This window comes from Apteryx mantelli, chromosome 8, assembly GCF_036417845.1.
Source record: "Apteryx mantelli isolate bAptMan1 chromosome 8, bAptMan1.hap1, whole genome shotgun sequence".
Classification (NCBI taxonomy): Eukaryota; Metazoa; Chordata; class Aves; order Apterygiformes; family Apterygidae; genus Apteryx; species Apteryx mantelli.
Window position 1 is genome coordinate 24,553,785 of NC_089985.1, and position 20,659 is coordinate 24,574,443.

Here is a 20,659-nt window from a genome sequence, read left to right on the forward strand (position 1 = left end):
AACGTGCATTTTACAAGGCATAAACACACAGAGACATATATTCTAACCTGATGCTGCTGATGAATTGTTTCTCTTAAACAAACAAAAACACCTATAAAATTCAGATGGCATAAGCAAGAGTTGCTCAACCTTCTTTCCTACAGTCAAGCAAGAACAGTTCTTGTTACATGTGGGGTAGGTTAAGATTAGAAAGGACAGACAGAAAAAGAAGGATATAGGTGTACAATGACCAGTGCTCCCACAAGATGATACCTGACCTGCAACAGTTTAATTAGACTAGCAGTCTTTAAACTCAAAAATTTGCTATTAAAAATTATAACAACAAATAATCAAGGGGTTTTTTTTTAATAAAAAAATTATCACTCTTTACAAATAAATACCAAAATGAAATGTAAAACTGAAAACCTAATATAAACCCTAGGGAGAGGGAAAGTGGTTCATATTTGTTCTTAAAGTTTAAAAAAAAAAAAAAAAGTCTCTGAACTGATGGAAGTCACCGACAAGAAACAAGAGTTTTTTTGGAGGGATAAACCAGCTTTTGGTATCTATAGTCTCTTGCATGAATACAGTGTGGATTAATTAGTTATCAAAATAAAGTACAGAAATGAAACAGCATAGAAAGAATAATCCTGCTTTTCCAGTTTCCAATCCATGTGTAAAGACTATTGGGGGGAGAGGGAAAAACAGTTATGACAAAGGGAAAAAATATGTTACTTTTAAAATCTAAAAGAATGAGTGTCCAAAAGACAAGTTCAATTTACAAAATAAAATGTTAATGAATATGTATCCTTTCAGTTTAAAGCTGAAAAAAAAAGCCATATTTAGTGGAGAGATCATTTACAATAGCTGCAAAATGACACCTCATTATCCAGCAATGAAAAATAAATAAATATATATATATATATATATAAATATATAAATATATATATATATATATATCTTTCCTTAGGTAGAGAATTGGGAAGTTAAACATGTAGTAGCTTCCCTCTACGCAGAGGAGTCTGAGAGCAACAGATACTTTTAAAGAAAAAAATCTCAAAAGTAAAGAACATTGAAAATACATTCACAGCACAAAGAAACAAAATCATTTCCAATAATGTTCTCCATGTGGAATACACTGAGAAAGCAGGAGTTGAGCAAAGCGAGAAATATCTTGCAGTAATGAATAATAACTGAAAAAATTAACTTCAGTAAAATAAAAAAAAAATTAACAATAAAAAACAGAAGTACATGCTTGGAGCCTGCTAAATTTCCCTATAATATTTTTATTTATCATCAACAATGACTATAGAAAGCTTAAGGATTCATTGCGCAACAGTAAGCACCATTTTTTTCCAGACAGACTACATTTGCCATAATATCTATGCCCACTTTAAGACCACAACCTTGTCATTCAATGTAGAATACTTAACCTGTTATTCAGTCCCCAGCAAAACGAGGTAGCAATCCAAAAATGTATATGAATTTTAGGAATTACAGCAAAAGCCATTTCACTTCCAGACTAAAAGGACAATAGTTACAGTAATCAAAATATTAACATGAATATATTGTCACAGAATTTCTACAGGCCATGTCATCACTGTCTCAATCCAAGTCATCAGCAAGGGACACTGGTGGAACTGGGTAGCAGTCATCAGCTACCCAATAAAAAGCATGCTTCAAAATGGCTAAAAAAATTTCAATAGGAAGAACTTTGCCAAGAACTCAAATGAGAACTCAAAAGAAAGCACTCAACATTCATCCTCTGTTGCCATCTACCGGACGCCTACTAAATAACATTTAGCCTGCTGTATAGAATTAGAGTAAGACTAAGCCTCATTCAGTCCCTACTAGTGTACATACAATGCACAAACATTAATGTCAAATGTTTCAAACTGCATACATCAGACTTAAACTTGTTTAATAGCTATGAAGAATAGAAAGTATAGTTATCACAAAGGAAAAGATGCTTAGAGAGGCATATGAAAATAACAATTTAATTAAGCAATATATGTTTTGCCAGTTAATTGCTATAGAATGAGCTTGGATTCACTGTACTACTGTCATCAGCAGATTTCAAAAAGCAGATTTTGGTTAATGGCTATAGTGAACGTTCCAATAAGATACTTAAACTTCTCTACTGCAGATCTGGGGGACATTTAATTAGGAATCAATACAGGAGATTATAAAGCAGGGACAGAGTTTTTATTTATTTTATTATGAAGGAAGATGCATCTAAAACATTATTACTGGTAAAAGAGCTACAGACTCAAGAAGGGTATTATAAAAATAACCATACTGCAATCAAAGAAGCGTCTGTAATCCAACATGTTATTTCCATATAATGGCCAGCAAGCATATTAAGAGATCCTACAGTTACCGCTTACTAAACAGCATCTCTAAATAAAGCTCACAGATAGTTTATGTTCTGAAATGTAAAGTTCATATATTATTAACATCCTTTTAGTACTTGCCTGCATGCCAGCAATACAGATGTCAAATCATTTCTTGAGTCTTACTAAACTCATAATCTTATTCATCTTACAAAAATTAATTATGCATCATACAAACATGTATTCCTATTAGTTGCATCTGTGTGATATTTTTGATAGCATAAAAACATGAGCTGCCTTTCATTGAATCATATTTATTTATGCTTTCTGCATCCTTTCCCAAACCCTTGCCTAAAGTAACTCAAAAAGAAAAAAAAAAACAAAAAAACACAGCACAGTTCCAGGTTCTGGTTTTCCCATGCCTGTATAAAAGGGGAAAACATCCTCAAATCTTATTTCTACTAAAAAAAGAATACAGTAGTCCATATGAAAGCAAAATACTGATTTATACACAAAGTATTATCATAAGAAAGTTTGTATTACCCCCCCATCCCCACTCCTTGAACATCTTATAATTCCGCTGTCTTTGGAACGAGCAGGAGTTCATGTTGACATGCCCAAGTTGAAAATCAAGTCTCACTCCCAACCAGTTACAGCTCCTCCAGAAAACAACATGTGCAGTCAAACCATGTTATGTACTTTTAATAACCCTTTTTTTTTTTTTTGTCAACACTGACTGTTCAGCCCCAATGCTTTTTACAGGTTAGATGTATTTATAGCTCATACCTGAGACTGACCCACTGGGCATGTTCACACCACAATGCATGGGGGTATCTGGGAATCTCCAATCTCTGTCTTCAGCTGGAGAGGATGGGTCAGTGAGAATGACTTAGTGCTTAGCAAGAGCCGGAGGGGAGAGACAGGGAGCCGCAGCAAGAGGCGGCTCTCTCTCCTGTCGGATCTCCAGTCTCCTGACACGATCGCCTCACGGAGCTCGCCCCGAGCTCCCCCCGTCTCTGCCGCGCCGCCCCCGCCCGCCGCCTCGCCCCTCGCCCCCCGCTCGCCCGCGCCCAGGGCGCCTCGCCCGCGGGCCGCCGCCGCCGCCGCCCGCGCCGCCCGCCCGCGCCGCCCGCCCAGGCCCTCCTCCCGCGCAGCCCGCCCGCCGCCGGCCGCCGCCGCAGCGCCCCGGCCCCGCCCGGGGGGCCGGCGAGGACGAGGAGAGGACGGGGAGGAGGGGGGGCTCCGTCCTGCGCGGAACAAAGCGGCCGCTGCCATTTTGAGACGCGGCCGGTCCCCGCGGCGGCAGCGGCGGCGGCGGCGGGGCCCTACCCGCGCTCTGGGGGGCGCCCTCACCTTCCCCGTAGTCCATGGCGGCGGCGGCGGGGCCCTGCTCCCGGGGCGGGGGTGGCGGCGGCCGCGGCGGCGCGGCGGCTCCGGCTTCCGTCAATGGCGCCTTCCACCACAGCGAGGCGGGGCGGAGCGCGAGCGCGGCGGCGCCGCCACGCCGCGCGCCGATTGGCGCCGCGCGCCGAGTCACGTGAGCCGGCCGGCCGCAGAGGAGAAAGAGCCCGGGCCCCTCGCGTGACGCCGCATTAAGCCCTGGCGCAGAGTGCCCGGATCGGCCTGGTCACGGGGGGGGGAAACGACGGCGCGGCGGCCATGTTGGGGTCTGGCAGCCGCCATTTTGCGTTCTGGCATCAGGCCTTGTCTCGCTTCGAACAGCTTCCGGATTAGCAGTGGCAAGACAGCCACACCTTTCTCCCTCCTCTCCTCGGGCCCTGGTAAAAACGTATGGGCCACTGTAAAAACACTCCCCTTGGTGCAGAAGTACCAAATCTGCCGTGTGTGGAGCTGACCGTAAGGCTGTGCCTGGCAAGAGTGGGCCGTTGGCCATCCAGCACGCGGGAGGGAGGGAGGAGGCCAGTCGCATGTGCCGCACCAGCTCCCAACAGGGCTTCCTTCCTTATGGAAACCCTGCCAGTAGTGTTATCCCTCTTTTAAACTGTATTTGGGAAAGAGCTTCACGAGGCTACAGAATCAGTCAGCAGTGGGGCTGGTTGCACGGCCTCCTTCCAGCCCTGCCACACCCGCCGCGTGCAGCAACTGCACCTGCCCTGGCCCCAAGCCCTGCCTTGCCCATCGCGCCGAGCCTGCTGGATGAATGATCAGAAGGTCTCAGTGTCCCTCCTTTCCCTAAAATAATGAACACAAGTAAGCCTATGCTAAAACATTGCCTTCCTTGGACAATAAAATGCTTATTTAAGCAAAATCCTCCCTGTTACCTACTTTGATGAACCTCACATGTATTAACACCAGTTCTTCTGTGAATCCCAGGACACATTATTTTAATTTCTATAACAGACTGCATTAAAACACTTCAAAACAGGCTAAGGGTAAACACAAACTTCCATTTTAAGTTAGTTGCAAGACACCACTGCGCTCCTCTATGTAGCCAAACGTTTGAGGAAACAACAAAATTCACCCCAGACGTATCATCATGCAAAAAAACCCAAAGACCTGTGTGAGGACCACATGCTGAGAAATAATTCTTTATAGTTTCTTAGTGTTTTATATGTCCCTAAAAGGGGGGGGGGGCAGGGAGTGAGAGCAGAGGATTTGGGAGAGATAGCAGTAAGCAGAGATGACACAAAAAGAACTGGGAATATAGCCCTGGGGACAAGCTGTGGGCATACTTTAGGTTGGCACAGTGGGCAAAGCCACTGCCTTCTGTTTTTTGATTTTGTCATGTATGTGTTCAGGGAAACAAGGCTTCTTTCATTCTTTGGTAACTGACAGGCTTACATCAAAAACACTGCCGATTTCTCCTCAGCTGAAAAGTTATAAAAGCCCCATTGCAGGAGAGGAAGATTTGACTCACCCAGGTCCAGAGTCCAAATTCTGTATTAAACTAAAACCTAAGTCTGGCAAAGTAGTTAAACAGTTTCCTTCCCCAAGCTCTGGATGGCAGCAGTTGAGAATGTACTTGAATCACAGTCTTTGGATATAGCTGAATGAAGAGCGTTGTAGACTGCAGATTTTCCTGTTGAGCTCTCCTCTTTGAAGTCTAAACTCCTTTCTCTCCCCCAGCATCACAGGAGAAATGCAGAGAAAATGGTCATTCCCTGTCAAATGGAATCTTTTCTTCAGCTTCACCACTGACTTCTCAGCCAAAGATACGTTATGCTTGGGGAGAGCAATGATTTCAAGGGCCAAGTAGTCAGCGTGCAGGCTTGTTTGTGCACCCATCCCTTAACACATGCACCCTTGTGCAGACCAGACAAGTTTCTTGCATTGAACATGAGACTTACACAGTAGACATCTTCCTCAGTCTCCCATACATTCAGAGTTGTGTCTCTCATGTTTGCAACATAGCAGCCTCTTTTCTACTGCCTTTTTTCTGTTGCTAGGTACCGTGCTGTTCAACCTGCTTTGTAGTCTTGTGCTTGTGAACAGGGAGTAAGAAGGAGGCATAGTGCTGCCCTGCAGATGGGAGTAGACCAGCTTGTGGTTGTACAGTCAGAGAAATTCCTGCTAGAAGGCACCTTCCAGAGCTGCCGCTAGTACCGTGTCTATCCGCCCCAAAAGGCCTGCCGTAGTCCTGCCCACCACCTCACCACAACATAACACAACGTTGCCTCTTCTTAGGAAAGAATACATTTGAAGATTTTCTCCATGCTAGAAACACAGCTCTATGCATTTTGCTGTATGCAAAATAATACATAAATACGAGGAATTAAAAAAATAGCATATACGTGCACAGAATCCAAAAGCTATATTTAAGTGATAATTCAGTACAGATGTAGTGGGAATAAAATAAATTTCTAAGGTGGCCCTAAACATGCACAATTCAAAATGGCTAAAATATCATCTCTGCCTGAGGAATTCAGTGCATGCTTCAGGATGAGTTGCTGAGGACTGCACTAAGTGGATTCTCACCCCTTTCCCAATGCATCTGGGCTGGGCAAAGTGTGGTAGCTAATGAAAAAAGTTATTGAATAAGCTGCTCTGAGGGAAGGAAACCATGCATAGTATGTAGATTTGTGATCACTATAAGGGTATCTGGCTAAAGGTTATTCAAATTAAACACGTAGATCCAGAACACCTGATCCATCTGAATCAGCTACTCTTAAGACTATCAAAGGTGAATGATTTAGCTGTTGACCTGCTACAAAACCCACTGAGGGATTTAACAGAGGAAACTCGCTGGTAGACTACGCAAAATAAGGGGACTATTGAATGAAGGAGTATAGGCATTATTATGGCAAGCCTGGGAGGGAAATATTGGGATTGAACAAGAGACTTTTGAGATGATGCAGGATTTATTATGGAATATTTAGAAGAGCCAAAGACAGGGAAGGGAGGAACACAGGTAGATCAGGGAAGAACAGAAAAGGCTGAGATGGATTGGAAAAAATGGAGAGGAAGGGAGAATAAAAGGGGCCATTTGCATGTAAGCAGGCTGCTGGTCAGCATGCATATGTGGCTGAGCCCTGTCCTATCTTGTTAGATTCTGTTTCTAACTATTTTCTGTGCAAATGAGCTCTCTATTCTGTCTGTGTGTGGTCCATTCATGAACTTCAAGCTGGGCTGGCTGGAGAGTAGGGTGAGCAGTCTGGGAGCAGGACACTGAAGACACTTGTGAAGGTTTCTCTTCCTGAGCATCCATCCTTAGAAACAGGATCAGGCTATGCATGCTGTCTGTGTTTTATGTGGGTGTCTGTAAAGGTGCTGTCCTCCCTTCTGTGCTAATCTGCTTGTGGCAGGCTGTGTCTCTACAGTGTGTACGTGCATGTGTGTATATGTGTAGATACGTGCCTATTTGGAATTCATGCTCAGCCGTGCTCCTGGCTGGACCTGGAGAGAGGAATAAGGAGCAGCCCCATCTCCATGCACTCAGGAGGGGAGGGATCACCTGGGTCCTTCAGCCCCCCACATCAGCTACCCTAAACAATCACAGAACCCAGAAAGGCTCCCAAATTCCTGGAACAGGTAGATAGGACCAGAGAGCATTTACAGTGTCTGCTTGGATCACAGCAGGAACTCCATAGATACCTCAGGACACAAAAGGAGACAGTACCTAGAAATCTAACACAACCACCCCTAGGGCTTGGATTTAATTCCAGGAGTCACTTTCAGATACACAAGGTGGGCCAAATTGTGTCCTGATGGACTGAGAATGGGCAGAAGCAGGACCACAGCACCTAACACACCCATCTGTGGGATAAGGGACTTGATGCCGAGAGAGGAATCTTTTTGTGTTTTCTCTCCACTATTCCTGTAAAACACATTTGTTCTGTGACCAGTCCATCAGCATAGTCACTCGTTAGAGCATCCTGGAAAATAAATGCAACAAGAGATGCAAAAACTGTCAAGGGAAATTCAATAGGACATTTACAGTAATAACTGGAAATGTTTTCTTTGACAAGTACACATACTTATCTTCTGCTTACTACCAAGAGTAACATAGTTAAACTTCTATATAATGTGTCATATTAAAAATTTGACTACAAAAGGTAAGAAGCAGCCCCTGAAGAAACCAATGATCATCGAAATCAGCAGAGATTCATACAGACTTCAGGAAGCTCAGAATTGGTCCCAAGCACATTATGGCAAAGTTGCAGTGTCTCTTAATTTGTACACAACCCTCCTCCTCCCCACAATATTATGATGAGAATTACTGCTATCCCATGAGTCATTTCACCATTTGAAGAAGTTAGTGACAGCTGAAGTGGTTATCATGGGGACAGCAGTCTGTTGAATAAAAGAGAGATATATGACAAAGGGAATATCCAATTATGAAAAATGGGTTCTCATACCTATAAGCATTTTAAACACCAATCAGAAGAGGAGATACTTTCATACCCAGCCCTGCAAGCACACAGATCTATCTGGGCTTCTGAAGTTATTGTTCCAGAACCAAAAGCTCAAGGACAGAAAGTGGATCTGGGGGCAGACCAAGGATACAGCAGGTATAACATACAATTCTTTGGATTCAATACAAACAGGTCAGCAAAAGCGTATTATTTTATACTTAATTATGATCAATGGGCCACTGTTGGTTTGAGTCTTTTAAAACAAAGGCTCCTTCTTTTCTCCCTGCAGGACTGCAAAAAGGAAAAATCTAAGCTAAGCAAAACAAAACAAAACAGAGACATAAAAAGAGAAAGGGAACAGAACAGTATTGTACTTCATTAGTTCTTGATGATCCAAAACACGAGTGTTTCGGTTCAGTGTAGAATGTCCCTGTGCAATCCCATCCTGCTCTTGAATTCATGTTTTGCTGCTACCCTTGGTTTTGTTTTGTTTTGTTTGTGTGGGGTTTTTGTAAATTCTTCTGAGCAGTACAGGGGTAGGAGAACAATCAAAGATTTATCCAAGCGCACACAGCAGCATGATTATTGTAAAATGCAGCTCTCTTGTAGTTTGGTACTGTAACTACCCACACTCTCTCCTCTTTCCAAGTGCTGGGTTTTCTACTTACTAATTGATACATTTAAAGCATTGTCTAAAAGCTAAGAAATTCTGTAAAATGAATGTCAGTTGCTGCTAACAGTGGTTACTAGCAACTGCGCAGATCTAACATTGACAAAGCCTCTGTATACAGTGCGGTTGATCTAAATCTCATTGGCAGTAATGGGGTTTTTTCTTCTGTCCTTTGATCTCTGTCTTTTAACTGTGTTTATAGCATGTGTGATTGACATAATGTTTAAATTTCCAGGAGCACAGCTCTGCTATCTACCCAGTGCTGTTAAAACAGTATTTGCAACAGTGGAATATATATATTTTTTAATTTTTAACATACATCTCCACTGACACCTGAAATTTTCAGGAGATTAACAGATGGGGAGTGGGGTGGGAACAGGAAAACCACATTTATTCTTTCTAGAACATGAAATCTAATTGCCTTCATTTCTTCTTAGATAACAACATAGAACCGGATCCTTCCATCTGAGCCTAGCAAAAGAACCATGGTAACCATCCAGAGCCACATTGATTTCAGTGGGCCCTTATGTCTGTCATCACAGGATAAATCAGAGCCTTAAATCAGATAAATCATATGGTATTTCCAAAGCTCAAATATTGTGGCTTTCGTATGTATATATGATGCATCAAAAACACAAAAGCAGACCCAAAATTCAGTAGGAGAGAGTGGTAACATCCAAAGCAGAAAGATCCTAACTGTTATCCATTTCTACAGAAAAAAAGCACTCAGAATATAGATGAAAAGCCAAATGAACTTTACAAGCTTCTTCATATAGCCCCTTTACAGGAAAGGGTAGGAGCTTTCCAATGCGCAGGCCCTGTGGCACCCTGGGCTGCGCAGCGCAGAGCGGCTGAAGTTTGCACTGCTTCTGCCCCGCTGGAGCCTGCCGACATCATTCCACAAGCAACAGCGGTCCTTCATCAGTCCGGATGACTGTTATAACATTTGGGTCATAGTGAAACACAGAAGTGGGGGTAGCAGAGCCAGGTTCAAGCTCATGTTTGGTTTTGGCATGATTTCCAGGTGTTGGCTGGTTGGGAATAGAGAGAGGATATTGGCTTCATTATCTCACATCCCTAGAGGAAAAAGGATCTTTGCAGAGCAGCCTGTTAATTATTGGCAAATTACCAGTGAAGTGCTATACTTTTCTTGCATGCAAATACTTATGAGCAATTATTGCTTTCTAGATTTACAACTTACTTTTACTTTCCACTCCTTGGAGGCCAGCTCCAGCTGTTATCTAGTCTTGCAGGCAAGTGCTGCTGGAGGTGCGTAGGACTCTGGCTGGGCTGCCTGCCCTATTGCCTCCACAGGGGGCAAGTCCCAGCTGTGTAGCTGCCCTAAGCAGAGGCAGAACTGGACTATCACTGCCCACTGCCTTTTTACCACCAGCCAGCCCACCGATGTCCTGGAGCACTTCTTACTGTTCATTATTATATGCCTACTTACTCCCATGTTAGAGGTGTCTATACCATCCCCCCAACCCATCCTTCCCCGTCCTTCATAAAAGACAAGCAAGCCATATAACTAACACAAACATGCATATTCTTTGCAAATATTTTTCAAGCGTTCTGTATATGTATTTATGTATCATAAATGACACAAACCCATTACTTTTCCCTCACAAGAAGCTTTGCATTTAGGCAGATTTTATGCACACACTCTCTCACACACAGAGTACCTGAAAGAGCAATGCAGCATTCACAGCATGAGTTTATTCACAATGTTTTCCTAGAAAGTTTGACGAGTTCATATATATTCAAAACACTTTTTAGATAGAAGGAGCATACGCAAGAAAGTGTGAGCTTCCAAGAAGATAAATGACATGAAGATAAATAACACTTGCAGCACATAGCAGCAGACAACTTATCTCAGAGTATAAAGGCTTGTTTATATCTGGTCCCCTTTAAAATAAAAGTCACCATTAACTAGGATACTGTTATTGTGACTAAAGACAAGAATGCCGAATGCAAGAGACATGTAGGAGCACATCTTCTTCCAGAGAAAAAAAAAATAACGGGGTGATTTTTTTCACACAGCTAAAGTGGCTGAGACTCTTAAGGCCAAAGATCTTAGTTTCTAGTCCTCCTTGTGAACATGGTTTGTATAGACAAAGCCATGAGTTTGTTACAGAAAAAAAAAAAAAAGAGAAGTATGTGAATACAGCCACAAGATGAGAAGGGACTTACTCCAGGCAATTCCCCACAAATGGATCCCTTCGGAAGTGGAAAACTCATTACTGTCACAGGGGCAGAAGAAAACCCATAACTGGCTGCCTTTTCCCCTCTAATGTCTGGCCTTTTCTGTCTCCCCATTCAGTGGTACATGTAACATGTGTTACTGCTTTTTTGTAAGGAAATGGATAGAAGAGACCGTGTCTCCTTTTCTTCCATGCTGCAGTGAGCTTAAAAGAGATTAGGACGTAGGCTTCCCTTACAATAACTGTTCAAAAACTTAGGAGGCTGCCCACGCTCCTGTGCCTGCACCCCCAAAACTGCTTTGAATTCACATGGAGTTTAAAATAAATTTAAAAAAAAGGCTGAGGGTATATTAATTTGCACTTGCATGCCACTTTCTGAGTCTTTGCCTTTGGGCTTTATTCTTGAACTTTTCTCTGTGACTCTGAGGGACACTTTTTCTCATTTTTAATTTATTGCTATTATTGCTGTTTAAAGCTCAGGTTTCCATGTTCTCCCGAGTCAGACTCCAGAGGTGCACAGCAAACACTAAGTGTTATAAGATTTGTAATAAGATCACCAAAATGTCAACTTACTGGTTGACATAACATTTCAGTCCTTTTTTCCTATATTTCCAAAGTAGTCCAGTCCAGGAATAATTTCCCAATGGCCCAGTATATCCTGCCATGAGAGTGCTCTGCTTTTTTTTTATTTAATTGTGTTACATTGGTAGGTACTACTGAAGGAGCTGGTTTGCAGGATGTATTATCCCGTAGCACAGGAGGGGAAAATTGCCCCTTGATTTTGCAGATGATATAGTAGTGTGTACAGTAGCATACAGACAAGCTTTTATGCAACAATTTATTTGTAGGTTACTGACATTTTATAGAGGAATCACCACATAGTTTTGCCAAAACAGGGAACATATACAGAATGTTTTAAAATGTGTAAGAGAAGAAAATAGCCACAGTCTCTCTCACACTGCATGCACGCTATCTCCCATTCACTTCAGGGATGACAAAAATTTCTGCAGCACTTAACCATGCTAGGCCCCATAAACCCTGCATATACTGCACCTGTACCCAGATTACCTTTTTCAGAGAATTTAATGCTCAAGATAAAGGCTACTCTGTGCTTTGCATTTGCTGTGCTTTGAATTATTCTGCATTGAGGAGCTTCACATCTAAACACTCTTGTTTCTGCAAAACATCTGATGATTGCACATACTATTAATTCAATAATTGTGTTATTGAACCCTCTTTGGAGCCTTGGTCTTGAGGCACAAGGTGTGTTTATTCACTGTAAGAGGCCACAGCACCGTGGTGCCCCCCATAGCCCCCCGACCATGCTTTCCACACAGGAAAGCAACTGGGAGAGCAACCTCCAGCAAGGCATGGGGACAAGCCAGGTTATGACTGAGGAAGTGCTCCTGTGCACTGCAACCTCCCATGGGAAGCTTAACACCAAGGTGAGAAAAATGAGCTCTGCCCTGGCACATGCCCGCTCTGCTCCGCAGCCTGGCTCAGTCTCGCCAGGAGACAGCCGCATCCGCTGAGCCCAAGCACAGTGAGTGAATCTTGACCAGGAAAAGATATGAAAGCCTCTGCTCAGTATCAACTTTTGCTTCCTCTTCCTTCTCCTCCTCCTCCTCCTCTGTTGCCCTTGTTACTCTGGATCTTAAGTTCTGGCATGAGTGTAGAGATGGTATCTACAGCCTGAGTACATTCATTGGGGTGAGGATCACTGTGTTTGTCAACATTTCCTCCATGATACTTGAGGACTGATGGACTGGCTTTGCTATGTGCTCCAACCAAAATCTTTCCTATGATTGAGATACGGTCTTTCTTTCTCTCTGTCCTTTGTCAGTCATGCTTCCAGCAGCTACAAGGGAGCTAGCAGGGATCCATGAGCATGAGGGATATGTGCTTATGTTTTTTTTCCACGACAGGCACAAAAACAAATGAAAAAAATTAGGTCTGGCAAAATGTTAGGCCCAAGTTTCCAGGGCCAGTTTCAGAATGCCAGGACTCCACTAAGCAATCTGCATTGCCTTCTGCTACATACCTGCATGCTGAACACCAGTGGTTTGAAAATGCGCATACTGTGCCTAAAACCTGAAATTGGACACAAGAGCTTTGGTTGCCTAGCTCGCACCCATGTACAAAGGCCAGCTCAAACTCCTGTGTGTTTCAGAGACTATGTACGAGATGACTGCCCCAGAAACTGATGTGTGCTAAGCCAGCTCTAGCTTTCTCTTCATTTTATGTACAAGGCAGAAAAAGGAAATTTTCCTGTGCTGTGCTCCTAACAGTGAAATTCAGAGACTGAGCCAAAGATTGCTCCACAACCACATCAGAAAAGTGTGATTCATCAGATGGCATTTGTAAGGGGCCATCCTAGACCTATCTCTGGAAAACTCCTGGCCATGGTCTTCCTTTGGAGCTGCACGTGACACTTGGTGGTGGCAGTGCCTGTAAAGCTTATAGTTTGGGTAGGGGGATTTCCTAGAAAACACTCAAATGATTGTACTGTCTTTTCAGTGTATGACTACAAACAGTCTGAATTTGCTTATCTAGAACAGGCTTTCAACATTACAGAAAAAATTGGTTTCCATGTTATTTCTGGAAGCTTTCATCATTTTGTTCCATTTTCTCCTTTTTTCTGGGCAGTGCCTCCCCTTTGCATAATTTCATTAAGATGTATAAACTCTCCAAGATATATGCCAGGGGACAAGAGGAAAAGCATCACTCACAGAAAAACAAAATACCTATTTGAATCCAAGTTGCACAAAAATATTGCAAAATTCCTCTGCACCGGAAGCATGAAGACTCAGGGCCACCTACTAGCAAGTGAAGGCGGAGTTCCTGTATGTGTAGTCATGGCCCAGCAACACTAGTGAAGGTATTATTACAGGCACTTGAAAAAGTATAGAGAGTCTCAGCATCCCTCATGACATCCGTCCATGCCACTGCTAGTCAGACCAGACAAATTAAAAGCAGCACTGGAACATCTCCCTGCATTGTGATCATACTCGCCCTTGGCATATACATGTACCTCAAGTGTAAAGGACAGAGATCCCCATGTATTTATGTAAAACACAGGTCTTCCCAGATTATGTTCACTTGAGAACTTGAGAAAGGATAAGGAAAAATAAAATTAAAGTTGCCTATGAGGTCCTATAGCCCTGCCAGGCCTGATTCATGAAGTAAATTAAAGAAATTTCCTAAACTGACTGCGACAATCAAGATAATGTTCCACCTGTCCAGGATCGGTCTGGCCCAGTGAGGGCTGGCACAGAGTGACCGTCTCTACACTATTCACCATTTCTCACCTCAAAGGAGACACACAGGTTGTCCATTTAAAGCAATGTCCCAGATGCTCTAAGTCACAAGGAGGTCATAGCTATATATCAGCAATTGTGGATATGGTGCTCTCAGTTCTAGCTCCCAGGTTAAATCAATACTCTCACCATCTAACTGCTGCATGGGAAATGAAAATGAATTGATGGCCTTGGATCATTTCCCAGCAGGCTAGTGTCTACATCTCAAAGCCACCACAACTAATAGCACTATCTGTCTCTCTTCTTGAAACTTCAGCAAAAAACACTGAGTGAAAATAAAGCATGAACTGCTTCGTGGCCTTACACGTGGTTTCTTTCTAGTTCTGGATCAAGGCACAAGAGCAGGGCTGAATGGCTGGACACTTGCTGCTATTTCCCTAGCTGAACCAGATTGGCAGAGATAGCGACAGCATAAGGCTTTGAAATCTTCCTGCCACAAGCACATTTCTTTGCCTGTTACTCATGTCCCTGTAGACATTTATACCCAAATGACATTTTAAGACCCACATTCTGCACTACATTTGTATTTGCTCTTGGCATTCCTTGGTCAGTGAAAATCAGCAGAGGCAGTTTCACTTGCAGGAGTTTAAAGTCTGGTGTTTGCCCAATAAACATCACATACATGCAGTCCTTCATTTCTGAGGAGAACTGGAGCAAAGTGAAAGACTGCGGGTACTTCTCCTGCTTTTAGAGCTTGTAAAAGGATATTCTTACAGACTCTGAAGGGCTGGATTGTGCAACTCTGACAATACTGAATGTTTACCTGCACAAACAGCCCATGGAAAAATCTGGCATAGAAATGTTCCCCACAAGTCTATGGTTTCAATAAACCAGCAAATTAGTTAATGAAGGATGGCAGCACCTTCAAAACAGCTGGGATCTGAGCCCTGAATTTTAGAGGCAACCTTCTATAAAGGTATAGTAAAATTCTTTCAGGAAGAAAATTTTCCTCACAGACTGGTAGGATGCTGTAGTAGAATGATTTCTCTGAATCAGTGGAAGTTTTGCATCAGATCCTAATAGGGATGAAGGATCGAACCAGACTCTTTACTGTTCCAAATTGGAAGGAAAAAAAAAAAGTCTTTACTGGAGTGATTTATTTCAGCAGCTCCAGGACAGCCTGTAGTTTCTCACAGTGAAATAACTAGAATTCAGAAATATATAAAGGACCACTCCAGATGCCATATGTCCTTTAATCCAACAAAGACATTGTAGGCCACCATCAACCTAACTGTGACAAAGAAATCTCTGCCAGAAAAAAAACCCTCAAAAACAAACAAAAACAAGCCACAGGGAAGCAAAAATAAAGACTTCAGAGATCATTGTCAAACTTGTAGCAGGTTGAAATAGGAGCTGCTGTGTACAATGGCTTGAGTGTGCACGTTTCTAAGAAGGCATCTGAAAAAAACACACTTAGAAATATTTTGGCTGTAAAGCCAAAGGAACTGAGAATAAACCTCTTGGAAACAGAAAAAAATAAAAATAAAAGGGGGCAGGGGCAGAAACAGCTCACCTCTATACCCCAGCTTTTGATCAAGCTCTAAGCACCATCCCAGGTTTTTGGACGATGGAGACAACGGAGCTCATTTAACACCCTGCTTTATATGCCAGAGCTTCAAACGCGCTGCGGCCGAGTGGCAGAGCAGCCTTGCAAACAGCCAGCACATCGAACTGCGGGAATTCTTTGCTTTTCATGATGTGTTAGGACTCATTCCAAACTCCCTGTAATCTTAGCATTAATCTCACAAGCTGTGCCTGATTTCAGCCCTACAATGTTAGAAACAGCAAATTACCAGCCCTGAACTTTGCAGACCGCTCAGCCGCTGTCTTTTGCGCGAGACTGCAGCAGAAGGAACGAACAGCCTCGTCTCCAAAGGCAGCGAGCGCTGGGGCCAGAGCCAGCTCTGCTCAGAGCAGCCTGCAAACGCCGCCGTGTTTCAGAGCCAGCTCCGAGCAGCTCTGCACCTCCGAGCATGCAGGCAAGATGGATGAGCTGCACTTGGGTTCTTTTCGGTGCTCTTGAGAGTCCTGGTTTTAAAAGCAGAAACAACAAAAGCCAGCCTTTCATCCCTCCCTCTCCTCTGTGGTCCTGGCCTGCATGGACTGAGGGCATGCCCCCATCTTTGGCCCACAGGGGCTCAAATCGCTCACCGTGACATCTGGCTCCTATTAACCAGACCAGGGATGCAAACTGGAGAGCAGCATGTGAAAAAGAGAGCGGCAAAGCCCGTGTTTCCCGTGGCAAGCAGGCCGGCAAGCAGTGAGGCGGTGGCAGTGTCACCCTGGACCCAGCTGCAGGCACCTGCCAGCACTGCTGCGACCTTGGGGGACGTCCTGCAGCGCCGTCGGGACTGCGCGGTCGTTGCTCCTACATCAGAGCTGGAGGGAAGGAAAGCTGGGTTTATTGTGGGGCGTCAGGGGAGGGCAGTGTGACTGAGGACCAGAGGAAACTCTGAAGATACTTCCACTGTTTTAGGAAAGGAAACACTGGCGGGGCAGATGTCTGCTCTGAGGAGAAGGGCACTAGAGGGTCAGGACAGCACAGGGACAGGGAGAGCCTGGAAAAACAGGAGACTGGTGGTGGGGAGCAAGAAGACATTGAGTCACGGGCAGAGCAAGCAGGCAGGGAGCGCCCGCCAGTCTCCTGCCTGAGCCCCAGGGACCAGGATGCTCGGCCAGCCGTGGCCCCAGCCCCCTTCCCATCCCCTCCCCGAAGGCTGTGCACATTCAAGCCCTCAAACCCAGGAGACAGCAAGTACAGGGCCTCTTGTGGAGGACGGGTGGGCGCCAGGCGCGGAGGCCCGCCGAAGCAGGACGGGGCAAGCAGCCGGGGGGCAGGCTGGATGCCACAGCCAGGCATGCGGCATGCACCAAGCGGGGTCGCTCCTCTTCGAGCAGACAGCGCCTCTGCGCCAAGCAACACTGCAGGCTGAGCCGAAAAGGGCAAAAGGGGGCATGTGCTGTGGAGGGCAGGAGAACATGAGGCAGAGAAGGACAGAGAAAATAGTTTTTTGATCACAAAAAGCTATCGCAAGCAGCCTCTAGTAAAGCTGTCAGGATCAGGAGTCTAAATTATGTCCACAGCTAGCAATCGCACACTGCAAATGCTTTGGGGCATGACTGTATGCCATATTAGCAAAGTATCCGGAGGAGAGGGAAGGCGCTTACAAATTACCCAGCAGCTGCTAGCTCTCCACAAGAGCATTTTGTCTGAGCGCCTCGAGGTCCTGACAGCAGCCAAAGAAGATGCTTCAGAAAATACAAAAAACAGCAAAAGTCAGGGCCATGCCACACCAGAGGTGGTTTCAATGTATCCACCCCGGATTTCTCTGCCATGAATTTCCCCAGGATCTCCTTGAGCCTAGGAAAACTAACAGCATCCCCACTATCCTGTAGCAAGGAGTTTCGCAGCTGCAAACCTCCAAAATGACACCAAACCAAAAACCATTCCTCTTGTGCTAAACCAAGTGTTTGAGGTTTGTTATTTTTTTTCCAAGACACATAATTCACAGCCACCAACAGCAACAGAACCAGCCCTGTAGGTAGCAGGGCTGGGGGCAAATGGCAGTGGGGTTCAAGGCATTCGTACCCCTGCTCCTCATGAACCTGCCCAGGCAGCTCCCACCACATGGTGGCAGGGAGGTCTGCACCCACGACTGTCTCCAGCCCTGGTGCACAGCCACCACAGAAACCAACTGGCCTCACAGTCCCAGCTCTCCCTTACATCTAGGAGTACTGAGTTGCACCGCAGCCTATTAGCTACTGAGCAGAGGACGTGCTATGGGCAGGAGAGGGACAGCTGGAGAGCCAGTGTCTGAGCACCACTTCCCCCATCGCATAGGGCTGCTGCAGTTCTGTAATATGCAGTGCCTAAAAGTCCAGTCTGCATCTCTCCGCTCATCCTTTAGGCTTCTTTGAACTTAAGCCTTGCACAGTGCTAATCACACTGCCAACATGTCACTAATAATAGCAGCAGCTGTTGAGGCTTTCAGCAGCACTGCTCTACAAACTAACAAAACTGCAGGGCTTGCTGGATCTCCTAACTCCCCTCCAAGCCAGCCCTGTTTCAGTCTAGTAAGGGGAGAGCAGCAGATTGTATGGCTGAAGTCCTTCTTTTAGGAATCCTGACTGGTCTGGTGTGGAAGGTCCGGATGGCTCAGCAGTGCTCTGCGCTTCGCCTCAGCTGCTGCAGAGCTCCTCTGGGTGAGTCAGCAATTAGCAGCCCAGTAATGGATGTTAAAAACATTTAATTAAACAAATGTATTCGGAGCTAAACATGTTGCTGAGGTTGATCAACACAAGCAGAAAGATAAACAAAGCCTCAGAGGCACAAGGACTTGTCTACATGCAAACGTTATCTGGAATACCTTTCTTTGAAGACGCACTTATCTTTTACTGCAAGTGTACTTCTGTAGGGCAGCTCCTGCTAAAATACCCTGACTGGGACTGTACCCCTCTGCCAGGGGAAGAAGTGGCCAACCCCAGCCTGGCCCAAGCTGCCCACCTCTGCTCCCAGCTGCTCTTGCAATTCTCCTTAGCCCAGGTCTAAACCAGGCTGGTTTAGCTTTTAATTTTAGCCCTCAGCCAGAAGAGACTGAATAACCTTCCTAGCCTCCCTAAAGAAGTGTGTCCACCAGGCTATTTCAGATGGAAGAGACACCACCCATAAAACCACGACCTGTTTTGTTTCAGACTAGCTTGTCTGCACTGGGAGAAAGGGAGATTTTAAACAGTGGTGCAGCAGTGTTGTCTGCATGATAATTCTGCAGTCTTTTAATTACTTTAGAAAATGATTTAATTAATTCCCCTTCTGTACGGTTCTAGTTCAAAACTGCATCATGTTAGCTTTACTTGTCCTAAGCTGAATGAAAGGCAGTCACTGAGAGAGCATGCACTAAGGCTACTTACACAATGCCTGTGTGGTCTTAAGACTGTGGTACCACCTCTGTCTAGGAGCAAAGGCAATAGATACTGCAGTTTGAGACCACCAGCACATGGGCAAAACAGCCATGGTCCGCATGACAGGTAAAATTTGCAGTGAGAGGGACACAGACTCAGCCACTACATGAGCAAAAATAGCTTTGAAAGTTTGAGGAACTTTTGCAGGTAGGAAATGTGTGAGTTCTCCATCCACACTAGGGCTGTCTAGCAGGGACAGCAGGGACTTGCACCAATTTAACAAACTCAGTTTTAAATCCATGTTACTTAACCAGATTTTAGTGAAAGAAGGCCTAGAGAAGTACCCCATTCTCCTGAGATCAGATCATACTGGTATTTTCTCAGGTCTCAATTACACATTAACATCTATAATGTCAGGGATCAGTTTACAACCCAGATTGCTTTTGCGTTCAGTAAAGCACATTTCCCAATTTTCATAGGTTGAAACCTGAGGTCCTTAAAGGCATTGTTTTCCAGCTATCTTGTGCTTTACAGTCCTACAAATCTGAGTACGTACCCAGAGTCTCTACTTGCCCAGCCTTTCATATCCATAGCACATCTTTGCAGCTACACTGCAGCTACTCTGGGGAAGAAGCCCATAAAACTGTTATGATAGACAAGAGCTAGGAGGGCTTGGACACCACCACCTTCAGATATCTCCCTTGCACTGCAGAGGAGGCAAAGAGCAAAACCAAGTAGCACAGTCACCCGACCCTGAGGGAAGGCATGCTGAGGCTGTGCAACACCCTGGCACTCCTCACTGTTCAACCATCAGATGAAAGCTATATTGCAAAACTGCACGTGGATTCCCTTCCTGCGGAGGAAGGGGGGCAGTTGGCTTAGCTGGGGTTTCTGCGGAGTCACCTGGTTCGAGTGTAAGCAGGCAGGTTCGGCAACCCCGAGGCATAGGGTGAGGCTGACGCAGGATTGGCGCTTCTCATGCAGGAGCACTCTGCATGCATGGGGGTTAACTGCTCTGCGCAGCTTGCCTCCCCGTGAGGCCTCGGCTGAGCGATCCCATCCCAGTACAGGCACCTCTAGCTTTGTCAGACTGTGGGTAGACTGCAAGGATTCAGGAGAGAGCAACAGGAGTGGCAAGAACGTTAAAAAAACAAATAAACAATGCACAAAACAAGGGTGAAGGAAGTGGTTTTAATCTAGACCAGAGGAAAATCAAAGGGGTGATGACAATGCATTTGCTGCAGAAGGGGTTGTAAAGAGGACATGATGATGAAGTCCTCTCCACATCCCTTAAAAACAAGGTAAGAAACACCCAGTCCTATTTCCAATGAAGATGGGGGTGGCTATCACCACACACAACAGTAGGACAGAGGTGGGGGCAGTTATGAAAATTGCTGCTTAAACGATGTTAGGGAAACCCTTCCCTTGGAGGGCCGGAGGAAGAGCG

General features: G+C 44.8%; 1 protein-coding gene across 2 annotated transcripts in view; it reads right to left on the reverse strand.

Moving 5' to 3' along the window:
- Positions 1 to 3,784, reverse strand: part of ZNF326 (zinc finger protein 326) — a 29,428-nt gene extending 25,644 nt beyond the window's left edge. Inside the window, exons 1-2 of one of the 2 annotated variants that reach the window (XM_067300954.1) lie at positions 3,666 to 3,784; positions 3,099 to 3,173 (exon numbers count right to left, since the gene is read on the reverse strand). In XM_067300954.1, coding sequence (XP_067157055.1) covers positions 3,099 to 3,173; positions 3,666 to 3,681 — 91 coding nt within the window. In that variant the 5' untranslated portion in view covers positions 3,682 to 3,784. The remainder of the gene's footprint in view (positions 1 to 3,098; positions 3,174 to 3,665) is intronic. The other variant, XM_067300955.1, reaches the window with a different exon arrangement.
- Between the last annotated feature and the right edge of the window lie 16,875 nt (positions 3,785 to 20,659).